Consider the following 13,894-nt stretch of genomic DNA (forward strand, 5'->3'; position numbering starts at 1 on the left):
TAATTATACAAAACTTGAAATCTTGGGTTCAACAATCTTTTATGTCAATCATTTGAAATGTGTCACATCAATCAATGTTTAAATTTTGAAATAAATATCCATATTTTGAGCCAAATAATTATATTTATATTTTTAAAAAATGATTTAACAAAAAGACTCTTGTTATTTGAGTTTTTTTTTTTCTTTATTTTCATTGTTTGATTTGGATCTTGTCTGGGTTAGAAACAAGGTCTGAAGCCCATTTCAATAACAAAGGCTTGATTTCGTTAGAGGCCACGAAAGAGAACTGAGGGCGTTGGGTTTTTGTCGCTATTCGAAGGTGGTCTCAACTCTCAAGCCCGATAGAATAGCCTTGTACAATTCGGCCCCAATTGTTCATTGCAGTTTCCTTTCGTCTTTTCGTGTGAAATTACTCCAGAGATCGGTGGAAGAAGAGGAGCGAGGAATACAGTAGGAGTTGGAGTTGGAGTACTGGCATGCTTAGAGTTGGGCAAAGAAACAGGCAGTTGGTGTGGGGAGGCGGTCTTTAACCCGAACTTCCAGGTCAAAATGGAGCAAAAGGGGGGAGATGAAGAAATGGATTCGCTGTTCGAGGGAATGGTCCTCTTTAACCCTTCCCAATTGGCTGCAGACCACCAAGAAGAGGAAGAAAAGGATGATGAAGAAGAAGAAGACCATCATGACGATCACGGTCCTCCGGTTCCGATTGATGTTCGAAGTACAGCATCGACCTCATCTTCATCACATACGTATTCATATTCGTCATCTCTACCCCTCGACGAAAACCTCTTCTCTGACCTCACCATCGTCACTCCGCCAGAGACCCAATCTCAATCTCAGCCCCCTTCCTCTGCTAACGATACCGATCCTACTCCAATTTCGATGGAGACGGCCACGACACCGGTAACCCCTCCTATCTCCCGGCAGATTTCCAGAAAGAAAAGGAGAGCTAGCTTGAGGATCGGATACGGTAGAGATGCCCCTTCTCCTTCACCTCCCGATGCTATTAGTGATCAAATTCATACTTCTGATAGATCCGATGCCAATGCTCTGGTCTCTGAGGATGAAAAAACAATAGAACATGATGATCAAATTCGGCAAGGACAACAAGAACAAGAAGAGCAACAAGAAGAAGAAGAAGAAGCCATTGTTGTTGACAAGGAAAAGGAGAGCCCTTCCCCGGAGTTAGATTTCGAGCATATTAAAGCCCAAATCTCAGAGAAGTTAAACCGTGCTCGAGAATTGGTGGCTTCTATATCTGCTGCCAGAAAGGACTCCATTAGGAGGAGAAGAAAAGCTGCTGAGAATGTAAATCTAGCATCTATCAAGCACAGGGAGCTGGAGAAGGACTTGGAAGAAGCCTGTGAGGCCGAAGACTTTGAGAAGGCAGAGCGGGTTAGCGAGAGCCTTGCCGCTGCTGAGAAGGAGAAGCAGGCTTTTCTTATTGCCTTGAGAGATGCAGAAGCCGAGGCCGATGCTATTGATTCCAAGATGCACGCGGCTCTCGAAGCCCAGATTGCTGCTGAGGAGCAAGGCATCTCGCTTCTGGACCGTTTCGCAAAGGTCGGTCCCCATTGCTTCTCCGTCTTTTAAGAATATAAGATTACGGTTTTATGGCATTCTACTATTGCGCAGAATTTTTCTCACCAGAGCAATTAAAATTACTGAGCAAACAATCTATTTACGTCACAAATGATTTTAGTTTAACTTGGTATCAGTTTTGATCAGTGTCCCAATATCCATTTGTAACATCTGGCCATTATTTTTACGAGGTAGCTTAATAAAGTACCAAATTCTTATTCTTCAAAACGTTATTTGTGTCAGAATATAATTTTCCTGACGGTAATAGGCTCTTCCTCGCAGGATGCTGCAAATAATGCAGATTTAGTCTTGCAGACAGCACATTCTTCATCTTCGGAAGAAACAGACAAATGGTTTTCATCAACTGAAGCCTTGGAAGTCAAGAAGATGGAGTTAGAAATTGAATCACATTTAATAGATGAAGCTCGACAAGTATTGACTAATTCCATTGAGCATTCAATTGAAGATGACAAGAGGGAGAAAGAACTCCTTTTTAGAAAAAAGGACATCCTCACAGACGAACTGGAACAACTACTTGAATTAGTGAAACAAAAGGAAAAGGAGATTGCAGAAAATGATTCTAAGATCCAAGCAGTTGAGAAAAAGATTGCTGACGTTTTCTCTGGTTTTCAGGAGATGCAATCAAACGTTGATACAAAGTATGATAAGTTGAGGTCAAGTCTTTCTCAGATGATCTTGGAAATTGAAGCTCTATCAGTGAAAAAGAAGGAAATTGATGAGTTCTTTACTCGGGAAGAGGGAAAGAGTGCAAAGCTGAGGGAATTTGTAAGGGTTTCCACAGAGGAAGCAAATGCTTACCGCGAAGTTGTTGGGCTGAGAAAAATTCTGATGGAATCCATTTTGAAGGCCCAGGAAGATAAACTGAGGCTTGTAAAGACTGAGGAGAAGCTTTCTGAGGATGTCCAAGTGCTCCAAAAGGACATTTCCGATGCAAGAGCTTCCCTGCAGGTTAATTTTTCTGGCTAACTTTCTGATATTAGATCTCTTAGATTTCTTTTATTCTGGCTATCAGTACCCTAAGAAGATGTTTCTGATTATAATATCAGCGGCCATACTTCGCGCCTTAAGAAACCTAGATTTAATGAGTCTTTACAGATCTTTAAGTATTTTGAGAACTTAAAAACTAACGTGTGAAACACCCGAACCTAATAACCATTAATTTGGAAAATGGCTTTTGCTAAAGTATTGAGACACACCAGCAAATGGTCCTTTGTAGGAGGTTGGATCCCTAAGAATCATTGTTCTGTCTTTTCTCAAGGACTTTCCCGGTATTTGTAGAAACTGAGACTTCATGTTAAGCAAGGAAATCATCGAGGGGATTAACTGTTTTTTTATGTCATCATTGAAGCTATAGACAACATTCACCTCTTTCACATGGCAATTCCTATGCTGTAAGAAGAGTAGACTGTCTAATGTCCATCATGATGTTGCTCTTTTGGTGAAGAAGCATTGTTTCATCTCTTCAACGTTGTGATAAATTGATAATTTTTTTTTTTTGATAGATAAAAGAGATTTTATTGATCCACGTAAAAAGGCAAAGCCCGAGTACACAGGAAGTATACAAGAAAAAGCCTAATTACAAACTACGTGCTACGGATAGTAGCATAAAAGTCACTAAAACTCCTTCCATTTAGTACAATAGAGGAGGCCCACAATAACAAAGTATGAAAGAAAAAATCCCTAAAACCACCCGGGGAGCGTTCCTTATCCTCAAAACAGCGGCTGTTTCTTTCGTTCCAAGTGCACCACATTAGACATAACGGCACCATTTTCCAAACAGCGGCAATCTGTCGATTTCCTCCAATCCTTTGCCAGGAGTACAATAAATCTATTACCCTCTTTGGCATAACCCATGCGATACCAAGTCTTGAGAGAATTTCATCCCATAAGGCCTTGACTATTTCACAGTGAAGGAGAATGTGGTCCGCTGATTCACTGTCATGTTTACACATGAAACACCAATCCACTATAATTAGACCGCGCTTTCTTAACTTGTCTATTGTCAGTATTTTGCCATGAGAAGCCAACCAAACGAAGAAAGCGACCTTGAGAGGGGCATTGCTCCTCCAGATGCTCTTCCAAGGGAAGGTATTAGGGGAGCGGGCTGTCAAGGCCTTATAATATGAGCGAACTGAGAATTTCTTATTCCCGGTGCATGTCCATACTAATCTGTCCTCCCTTCCTGCCCTGTGTTTCAGTGCATATGGCATGCTGTAGAAATCTGTGATGTCTCCCACCTCCCAATCCTGAGCAGCGCGAGTGAAACTCACAGACCAATGAATAGGCTCAGTAGTACTACACATATTCTCAGCCACTGAGGAGTCCGGATCAAGTGCAATCCTATAGAGAGAAGGAAAAGCGCTTTTCAGAGTTACATCCCCGCACCAAATGTCATGCCAAAAACTACCTTCCCATCTCATATTTGCAGTTGCCGAGGAAGTCATTCCAACCATTCCGAATAAATTTCCAACTCCCACTCCATACGCACCTCTTACTTCCTTTGTACACCACCCACCCCAGATGCTTCCATATTTGACATCCAAAATATTCCTCCAAAGAGCATTTTCCTCATGCATATAGCGCCATAACCATTTCCCAACAAGTGCCTTGTTGAAGGTTGTTAGTTTTCTTAAGCCCAATCCTCCGCAAGCCAAAGGAGTACATACTTGGTCCCATTTTACCAAGTGGAATTTCTTTGTGTCTTCTAGACCTCCCCAAAGGAAATCATAGAAGATCTTTTCCATTCTATTTGCCACCCCTGCAGGCAGAGGGAATAGAGAAAGAAAATATGTTGGGAGATTAGATAACGTACTCTTAATAAGTGTGATTCTCCCTCCCTTAGACAAGTAAATCCTCTTCCAATGTATTTATTGGCCCAGATAATTATTGCATTTTGTTTTGTTAGTGTTTGTTTTCCTTTATATACATGCTTTCTTTTTTTTTTTTTTTTTGATAAATTATATACATGCTTTCTTTCTTTTTTAATTTTGTCATCTTGGTTTGGTTTGGCTGGAGATGGTGTTGTGCATGTGCATTTTCATGATAAAAAAAACTTGGCCCAGATAATTATTGCATTTTGTTTCATTAGTGTTTGTTTTCCTTTATATACATGCTTTCATTCTTTTTTAATTTTGTCATCTTGGTTTGGTTTGGCTGGAGATGGTGTTGTGCATGTGCATTTTCTTGAGCATCAGAAGGCACAAGTATCAATGTTCATACTCAATTATCAGCTTTGTGGTATATGAACATATGCCAATCCACTTAATCCTTACTATTTCTCTCACCCCACCCCCCTTTTTCCTCCTTTTGGGACATCATTTGTTGAATGGATCTTTTGCTATGTGTTTAGGAACTATCTTCAAGAAAGTCAAACATCCAGCAAGATATAGCAGCCCTTAAGCAGCGGATTCTATTTATTGAAAAAAGAGTCCCAGAGCTGGAAGCAGAAAAGAAAGTTGCTGCCGCTGCGAGAAATTTCAAGGAAGCTGCGAGAATAGCTGCCGAGGCAAAGTCATCTAGTGTTGAAAAGGAAGGCATACAGATTGACATGGAAAGTGCTGTCTTGGGGCTTAAGAAGCTGGAGGAAGAGATTACAGACACTGTTAACAGGTTGCAGGAGACAGAGAGCCTGATCTTATCCAAGGAAAAAGAGGTAGCAATGGCTAGATTCCATAGATTGCTTTTAATAGCTGGTGCTGCAACAGCTGAAAGAGCTGCTGCTCTAGAGTTGGGTGACCTTGAAGAAGCCAACCTTCTACTTGCTGAGGCTGAAACAGCAGACTCTGAAGCTAAAAAGCTTCAACCAATCTACAATTTCAAGGTGGCAGAGTTTGAAAATTTACCAAGCCATTTCATATCGATGGAACTTGTATCTAACCTTGGGAGAAAGCAGCTAGCAGAACTGGCAGCTGTTGTTTCTCCTTCAGTGCAATGAGGATTTGTGAGGAAATAGTTAGATGTCTTGGTGATAGTCAATAGAAAGAGTTATTGATGTATAAAGATAATCCAAATTTTGGAAATAATGAGAAGCTGAAATTACGAGAAGCTGAAACTACAAGGCCAGCTGTGGATGGTTGTGTCCTTTCTGTTGCAGGTGATATGTCCAATATTCTTTGGATGCCCTTGAGACTTCACATATTGTGGATTGATTCAATTTTGATGACTACAGGTTTGGGATCTAGATCCTCTATCTATTGTCATCTTTATTTTTGAAATGATTTTCTCTGCTATCTTTATTTATGGTTGAGTACTTTCTGCAATATATTGTGTACTTCATAACATTGTTTTGCAATATGAAATTTTTAATTTGTTTGTTTGGTGAATGAGATTGGATAATTAGACAAGTCTATCTCTTATTTCATTCCTGTCAACTTGCACTACTTTTCTTTCATCTTTTTTAGCGGAAGTGCTTTCACGTCTCCGGCTACATCTCACCTAATACGCGGCTGAACTTCAAGGTGCTTGCGTATGTTGTTTTCAAATTCATATCAGTATCAGAACTTTCTTCTTTGTTTGAGATTAAAACCCGAACTTATCTCTTGCAATTGATTGTCCTTTGGTGTAGGGTGATGCTTCATCAGATCTGTCTGAAGTAGGACTCTGGCTCCTGGTAATCTTGGTTCGGAAACTAACCCAAGACCTTTGCACGAGAAACCACTCCTTTTGATCCCAATGTTTTGCATTCTTTAGAACACAACCTTAGCAATCCCTTTAAGATTCCTTCAAGCTGACGGGATTGTTAGATGGAATCCAGACGGTTATCAGTCGCCCCTTAATAAGCCAAACCGGGCAGGACCACCAACAAGATTTGGTCGAATATCCTTAGGTTGATTGGTGGGGACAAAATCACCATTCTGTCACCAACCAGCCACTGTCACCGATTTGCACTAATGAAACACGTCGAAACAAAATTGTCCAACCTGCAATCCAAAATGTCACACTTATCTTAATATATGGACCGTGATATCCTGGGGAATGGTGGTCTTTGATGGATCGTTATATGTTTTTTTCATGGACGTTCATTTGATGAAGTCCTTTTTAATTTTTTCTCCTCTTCGTTTCTTTTGGAGGTGAGGCCAGGTTGTGTAAGACTTACTCTTGGAGTCTTGAGGGTAACTCTTCCCTCTTTTAACAAAAAATTTTTTAAAAAAAAAGGGAAAGGAAAGCAAAAGAAGAGGGCAACTCTACTTGCTAATTCCAACCTGCCTTTTGGTCAGTATTCAACCTGTCCGGTCTCAATCTTGCATAATCCTCCAGTTGTTTGTTTCCTATTCACTGGTATTTGTTCGTTAGTGGCTTAAAAAGTGGGAAAAAACTTGTCAGGTTTAGATGGGCTGCTGAGATCTGGATTTGAATGCAAATCCTCCCATACAAAATACATAGCTGGATTTGTACTCGAATTCTACCTTATCCGGCACCGAATCCTAGCTTTTATGGTGTTTGAAAAACAGGTGGTCCATACCCTGACCACTGAAAGTAATGTGACGCCACCCTAGGTCCCGACACATGATCTTCTTTCTTCCTTGTTTTGGCTGGGGGTGGATTTTGAGGCTCGTGATCAGGTCTGCATGGAACAGAAGAGTCTGGCAACATGTGGCGAATTATATTCGAAGCTGATCGTATGAGATTTCAATTGGACACAAATGGAACATTTTTGAGTTTTTTTTTTTTATACACTGTTCGGCCCATAAAATAGCTACATTTAGTGGCAACGGTAACATAAAAGAGCACATTAAAGCCCCGCCCATTTAGTTCTGTCCCATAAGTTTGTCTGCCTCTGTAGTTACATGCAGCAGGACATGGCCACTCTTATTGTGAATCAAATAGAGAGAGAGAGAGGTAGGGAGAGAGAGAGAGACCGTGACAATAAATAATACACAGCCAGAGGATTACCGGACCTCCTCCTCCCGTATAAATCACACCAATAATAAAGAATGACAGGAGACTGTAGTGGCTGTTCCCAACAGTCAACAACAACCCACAAAGCTTACAAACAGCACCAAGCCTCACCTTTGATCCTGTCGGAATTTCCATCTACCAAAGAGAGAAGGGAGGAGTTGAAACGAGGTATCCACACCCATACACCCAATTCATCTACAGCTCGCAGGCTCCATTACACCAAAGACATCATCTCTTGGTTTTATCATCAATCCAACCATAAATTATCTAGCAAGCTATCGCCGATGCTGCTCCTAGTTACAGTCCAATCCACATTCTTCTAGAAGAGGACCATTCGACTTGGCCAAGAACGGATCGATACGAACCCACAAGAGGGAGAAGATGGAAGCAAGCAAAATTGACCAGACAATAATAATCGTGGGAGTCCTGTTCTGCCTACCCAGCAGACCCTTGAGGAAAGGATAGAGGTGAACAATCACCCAGAAGGCAAAGAATAGCTTACCAAACAGAGGCCCCCAAGACTCATACCCATTATTTATTGCATTGGAGACTCCTGCAACCACACCGATGAGGTTTATTATTAGCAATGTTGTCGGTGGTATCAGCAAAGTGGTCCACTTAAATGCGTACAGCTCTGAGAACTCTTCATCGTCCCCTGCTTTTGATGTCACGGTGAAGTTTGTATCCACACCAGCTAAAACCTTTAAAAGCCCCTGGAACACTGCAAATAAATGCGATGAAACTCCTCCAATCACCCAAAACTGCTCATTTCTCCACCACTCATCAATGCCAACTCCACTCCATCTCATTTCCAGTATACCCGTCGCAAAGATGCAAATGAAAAGAGACAGAAACCACAAGCTAGCAACGTTGCTGAGCTGCAATATGAAACGCAAAACTAATAAATTTATTGCATATATTTCTTAAGTTGGGTTTTGTAACATCAAAATCAAAGCAATCCTTTGTCTCAGCAACCAGGCATATTTAATTCATACCTCAGGAGTGATGAATTTTCCTGTGAGCAAGCACACAGCAGGTAGTGTACAATATGCAAGAAGGGGAATCGAAGTCCATGGATATACAGTAGCATTTATATAAGACAAGCGCTCTAACCACTTCAGACCTCCTCCATATCCATACCAGAGAGGACAGTGCCGGCTCAAAAATATTTCAACCGAACCAAGGGCCCATCGAAGGACTTGATGCAGACGATCAGAGAGATTAATGGGAGCTGATCCTTTAAATGCAGGCCTGTCAGGGATGCAATATATTGATCTCCATCCATGGCAATGCATTTTAAAACCTGTCAATATATCCTCTGTAACCGAACCGTAGATCCAGCCAACCTGGATTGCAAGAAAATCTCAGATGAGACAAATTCAAAGACTAAAAGGATAGTGTCAAGTGAAGATGTGAGCTCAAACTTTGCTGTTACCTCTTTTCCCCATTCGGTTTTATCTTCATAGCCACAGCTAATGACATGGATGGCTTCTTTAAGCAGAGATGCTGGGCTAGCACTTTTCAGTGTCCCGCCGTCCTCTAGCAGAGTAGATGCAACAAACACAGAAGACTGTCCAAACTTCTTTTCCAACTTCTGCCCAGATATCAGAGTGAAATTTTCACCTTCAACTCCTGCATACAAGTTCTTCCAAGTTAAAAAACAAGACAATTGAGCCTATGGGACAATAACACGGTAATAAATCTCTGGAGAACCTTTTTTGATAGAAGCAGTTAACATGGCCAGCAAAACCCACTACTTGGGTAAATGATACAGAAAGTTTCAGTAAACCTTCTCAATCTGACCCCAGCGCCAAAAGAAACACGTCCTACATTTAACTTCTCCCTTACAACCATCCAAGACCTTACTTTTCTGAAAGACCACGTATGGAAAATACAAAGGATTGTCCTTGACTTTGCCTGTTAGAATCAGGTGAAGCATTTTGCTAGAGCTTAAGTTACACCAACTGGTAATGTTCTGTACCGGGGCTAAAACTATACTATGTAGTAGGCACTGGGTGACAAAAAGAAGAACTCGTTTTAAAAAGCTAAGTTACCTTCAATCCCCTCTTCAATACCCTCCAAAGCACGCACAGGTGCTCCCATGCCAGAGTTTTTCTTCTTCATCTCAGATTTAGGTTTGTTAGTCTTCTTCTTCTTCCTTGTCCCAGAACAAAGACAACCACAACAGCACCACTTCGGCAAACAGTTGCAAGTCCTGGTTGGTGGCTTCTTTGCTTTAGGAGCATCAAAACCATAGAACGCCTGCCTTCTGAAGACACATCCAGTCCCAACATATATAGGTCCTTGGATGCCATCCAAACCTTTCATGTTAATCTGGAATTGAAGAGTTGTGTATTAGATTTTGCACAAGTAGGTGAACAAAGAGTGCAGTGCATGCTTACATGTTAGACCGCAGAAGAAATAGAATCAGTATGAATGCGTACAGAAGTGCATGCTTACATCAAAGAATACAGTGTTCCGATTAGCATATCGATCATGCCTGTCAATACCATCAAACCTCTGTGGGAACTGCACATAGCACACCCTCTTTCCAAGCAAGGGATCCATCAGGAAACACATTGACTCTCTAAGAGCCTTGCTATTATTGATGTAGTGATCACAATCCAAGTTCAACAGATAAGGAGCATTTGTTAGCACAGCAGAGACTCTGACCTGTTTGACAAACATCTAGATCAGTTTGTGATCACAGAAGGTGCATGAAGTTGAGAAAAGGCTTCTTTCAGAATACATACCAAAGCATTCATTGCTCCGGCCTTTTTGTGGTGATTAAACCCAGGTCTTTTTTCCCTAGAGACATACACCAGGCGTGGTAATTCATTTCCGTCCGTGTCATGCCCTCCACTTTGACCAAGAAAAACCTATAAAGGATTGCAAAACATGTTTTTATGCCAGAATTGCTCATAACGAGAATTGTACAAAAAGAAAAGTAAAGTTCATGTACCTGAATCATCCCTGGATGATCTCGGACATTATTTCCAGGCCACAGAGTCCCATCCTGCATTGTCCACCCTTCTTCTGGGACCTTTTGGGCCTTGGCTACCAAAGCATTGATTCGAACTTTAAACTCTTCATACTCTCTCTGCAATGTGATCGAGTAAAAGATTAAGCATGTGCTTGGCAAGGAGTACCATTTATAACCAAACATGTCACAGCTATTACCTTCATCGCTCTCCGATCCTTTACAAAAGATGGGAGCACTTTATCTTTAAGGTAATCCATCTTTTGAGCAAAATAAAATTCAGGGGCCCGTGGCTCAATGCTGAACTTCTTACAGAAAGGGACCCACTTCTTTGCAAACTCAGATGTTTCTGAAAGTGCCTCAAATGTCAGCATAGCAGCACCATCATCAGAAACATAACATGAGATCTTGTCAATAGGGTAATCCACTGCAAGGATGGAAAGAACTGTGTTTGCTGTCACCAGAGGAGGCTCTTTTAATGGATCAACAGTACTCACAAATATGTCAACTGGACAAAGTTGAGAAGGTTGGCCTTCCTTCTCATACCTGACAAACAGGGAGAGACATAGGGGATGTAAATAGTGCCAAACTTTGACAATAATCGAGTTGAAAGTGGTCAGTTTTCTTACCTAAGGGACAACCTGTCGAGATAAGTTTCCCTATCAATAGGGAGCCACTTGGGGAATTGATCAAGAATCCATGACAGCGCGAACCAGATCTCACAAATTACAGACACAAGCCACAACGGATATGCATCATTCACAGGATGCATGACTCGATAATGGAAGAAGAATCCAAGAACCACAAGTCGGATTATGATGATCATCCGGTAAGGATTGATTTGGCTTGATGGAATAGGCAACTTTCTAGACAATGGTTGTCTTGCCTCGTCCATGCTGATCCGTGCGCAAAAAAAATCATTAACTTCCCACGATTAGGAATGATTGGGGAATTTGCAATTAGAAATTTTTTATTACTCAAAGTGTAGTGCAAGTTCGAGCGGACTAACAGTAATGCAGTCACTTTAACCATCAGAATTCAACTTTGAAAGCATCAGAATTTTAGCTCAAGGCTTAGCCGCTTAGAGCTTTACAGAGCTTTATAGAATTTTAATGCATTGATATATTTACTTATAAAAAAAAACAAAGAACTTGTACCCCAAGTGGTTATATCAGAAAATGCGAGATGCAAATTTCACTCAATTGGATCAGAAAGAAGCAAAGTTTCAAGGGGCACGTACAGTGGTAGATCTGGGCCATCCCCTTCAGGGTCCCAACCTTTTCCGGAATTTTCATTCTTCATCATCTGCAGCTTGTCTTGTTTCTGCTTCCAGCTCTCCATCCTTTCCTTCCAAGCAACACTGCCATAGCCATAAGCAGCCAAGTCTTTGGAAGGATCCATGGACCTGGGTTGCACTGCCAATTGGGAAGAGAATTTATGGTGAATCTTCCAAGTTTTCCATTAATGGAAACAAAAACAATCCGAGAGGGGATACATGTGAGTGGAATTGGCAGTGACGGGAGCATTAGAATAAAGGTGAAACTGGTATGGGAGAGTAAAGCTAATTGGGAATTACCAGGAAGAGCAGGATCTGAGAAAGGAAGAGGATGAATCCGTTTGCCTCCACCAGCACCCCCCAGGAATGAAGGGACCAAAGCATGTTGTTCAGGAGGAATATCATCAATCTGCACCGACAACTCTACGAGCGTTAGAGCGTTACAATAAACGAAGAGGCCGTGAAGAGATATCGGAATAGTAATGGGGGTACCATTTGACCGTTAGTGAGGAGAGGAACTTGGGGTGTAGAATGAAGATCATGAGGGAGATCGGAATCGGAGGCACGGCCATAGTGAAGCATTGCATCGGAGAAAAAAGCACGGTGCATGTCCTGTTTATTCCTCGCATCAAAATTGAATTCATTCTCCAAGTCATCGATATCATCTTCCTCTTCGTCGCCCTCGACTCTAGCACACCCTGTAATGAATTTCTTCCCATTAAAACTTTTTATTTTACAAGATTACTTTAAAAAAATAAAATAAAAAATAAGAATTTTAGAGAGAGCGAAAAGAACCCTTGAGACGCTTGAATCTGGTTTTGCACTGAGGGCAGACTTGGTTTCCTTCTCTGCGCTCATACTCGTAGCAAGTTCTGCAGATGGGAAAGGCACACTCGTTGCAGGCCACGAACAGCTCTCCGTCCACAGTCAGGCCTACGTCGTCTCCGCATATCTGGCATATTTGTCCACTCAATTGCTGCAATGGCCTCGGCTGCACCACCACAAAAGAAAGAATTATAAATATATATTTCCATCTCAAGTCTACCATCTTGCATTCCCTTGCAAAGGTGTCGGCACTGTGTTTTGCTTACGCCCAAAACAAGAAGTCGACGAAAAAGAAAGTTTAGTTACAAAGAAAGAGGAGCTTACGCCAGATTCACCGTCACGGCGGATTACAACGAGTTCATTCCGGTTGTGAGAGCCCGCCACTAACCCAGCACTTGCTTCCATTTCTTAGCTTTCACAAATCTCGAGCTAGCTTATTTATTTCCCAACACCCAGATCTGTCCACTCCACGATCTAATTCTCTAGACTCTAGACTTGAAACGTGGGAGGCAACATACCCATCAGAGAGGGAGCAACAAATGGCATTTTCCCAGTGACCGCCAAAAAAGAGATGGTGAAAAGAGGCAGAGCCGGTATCGGTGAAGCTACACTCTAATCTGTATCCCTCCCCATTGATGCTCAACTCGAAGCTTTCTTTTGCTTTCTCTCTCTGATTTACTCGATACAAAAAGAGCCAGGGCTCCTTTTCCTACTTGTGGCCCTGCCTTCTCTCTCTCTTATCATTCCTCGCTTCCCATCACAATATCAACAGTTCCTCCCTTTCTTCCCTTAAAAAAAAAAACAAAAACAAAAACTAAAATATCACATCAGCTAAAATATCATCTAATCTTCTTCTCCAACTACAATAATTCATTATTCCTTTCTTATTTTATTGGTTCGATTCTGCATGGGTTCTCTTGCCTAAAACCAATCGACTCCAATTATTATCACATCAGCAAAATTACACTTACAAAAAAAAAAAGGAAAATTAATCAATAAAATAAACACTCCCAGCAGCTCATTTAATTATTACCCAACCGCTTTGCCCTGCCCCCCCCCCCCCCCCCCTTCTCTCTCTCTCTCTCCCTCTCTCTCTCAGCCTCGGCAACTTTCTTTGTGGCCACTCGTTTCTGTTTAAGCATCTTTTTCTCTCTGTTTTTCTTTTATCCAAACCGACAACGCCTCCGCCGACACAGCTACTGTATCAATTAACTATTACGAAGACATTACGTTCAACAGTAACATCTAACTCATAAAACAGACTGTCGGTGATATGTATTTACTATATGGTTTAAACTTTAAAAAGTACAAAC

At 41.5% G+C, this 13,894-nt stretch overlaps 2 protein-coding genes across 2 annotated transcripts; one reads left to right on the forward strand and one right to left on the reverse strand.

Annotated features, from left to right (window-relative positions):
* Window positions 1-354: 354 nt before the first annotated feature.
* On the forward strand, window positions 355-5,924 carry LOC122315871 (DNA ligase 1). The gene is made up of 3 exons (XM_043132145.1): window positions 355-1,563; window positions 1,864-2,550; window positions 4,952-5,924. The coding sequence occupies exons 1-3, from the start codon at window positions 550-552 to the stop codon at window positions 5,534-5,536; spliced, it is 2,286 nt and encodes a 761-aa protein (XP_042988079.1). The 5' UTR covers window positions 355-549; the 3' UTR covers window positions 5,537-5,924.
* Window positions 5,925-7,234: 1,310 nt separating this feature from the next.
* LOC122315870 (probable cellulose synthase A catalytic subunit 5 [UDP-forming]) lies at window positions 7,235-13,603 on the reverse strand. Its single transcript, XM_043132144.1, has 14 exons — window positions 12,906-13,603; window positions 12,552-12,747; window positions 12,249-12,454; window positions 12,057-12,165; window positions 11,721-11,895; window positions 11,110-11,376; window positions 10,681-11,026; window positions 10,463-10,600; window positions 10,254-10,379; window positions 9,961-10,173; window positions 9,555-9,834; window positions 8,936-9,132; window positions 8,496-8,846; window positions 7,235-8,378 (listed from the first exon to the last, which is right to left on the reverse strand). The coding sequence occupies exons 1-14, from the start codon at window positions 12,984-12,986 to the stop codon at window positions 7,794-7,796; spliced, it is 3,270 nt and encodes a 1,089-aa protein (XP_042988078.1). The 5' UTR covers window positions 12,987-13,603; the 3' UTR covers window positions 7,235-7,793.
* Window positions 13,604-13,894: the final 291 nt, after the last annotated feature.

Source organism: Carya illinoinensis, chromosome 7 (assembly GCF_018687715.1).
Source record: "Carya illinoinensis cultivar Pawnee chromosome 7, C.illinoinensisPawnee_v1, whole genome shotgun sequence".
Classification (NCBI taxonomy): Eukaryota; Viridiplantae; Streptophyta; class Magnoliopsida; order Fagales; family Juglandaceae; genus Carya; species Carya illinoinensis.

Excerpts from the sequence above, each read along its gene's own strand:
- LOC122315870 (XM_043132144.1), bottom strand. The coding sequence starts at position 12,986 with ATGGAAGCAAGTGCTGGGTTAGTGGCGGGCTCTCACAACCGGAATGAA. Across the intron at positions 12,748-12,905 it reads GCCGTGACGGTGAATCTGGC|CCGAGGCCATTGCAGCAATT; the intron begins GTAAGCTCCTCT and ends GTGGTGGTGCAG. Across the intron at positions 12,166-12,248 it reads TCCTCACTAACGGTCAAATG|ATTGATGATATTCCTCCTGA; the intron begins GTACCCCCATTA and ends TTGTCGGTGCAG.
- LOC122315871 (XM_043132145.1), top strand. The coding sequence starts at position 550 with ATGGAGCAAAAGGGGGGAGATGAAGAAATGGATTCGCTGTTCGAGGGA. Across the intron at positions 1,564-1,863 it reads TTCTGGACCGTTTCGCAAAG|GATGCTGCAAATAATGCAGA; the intron begins GTCGGTCCCCAT and ends TCTTCCTCGCAG. Across the intron at positions 2,551-4,951 it reads ATGCAAGAGCTTCCCTGCAG|GAACTATCTTCAAGAAAGTC; the intron begins GTTAATTTTTCT and ends CTATGTGTTTAG.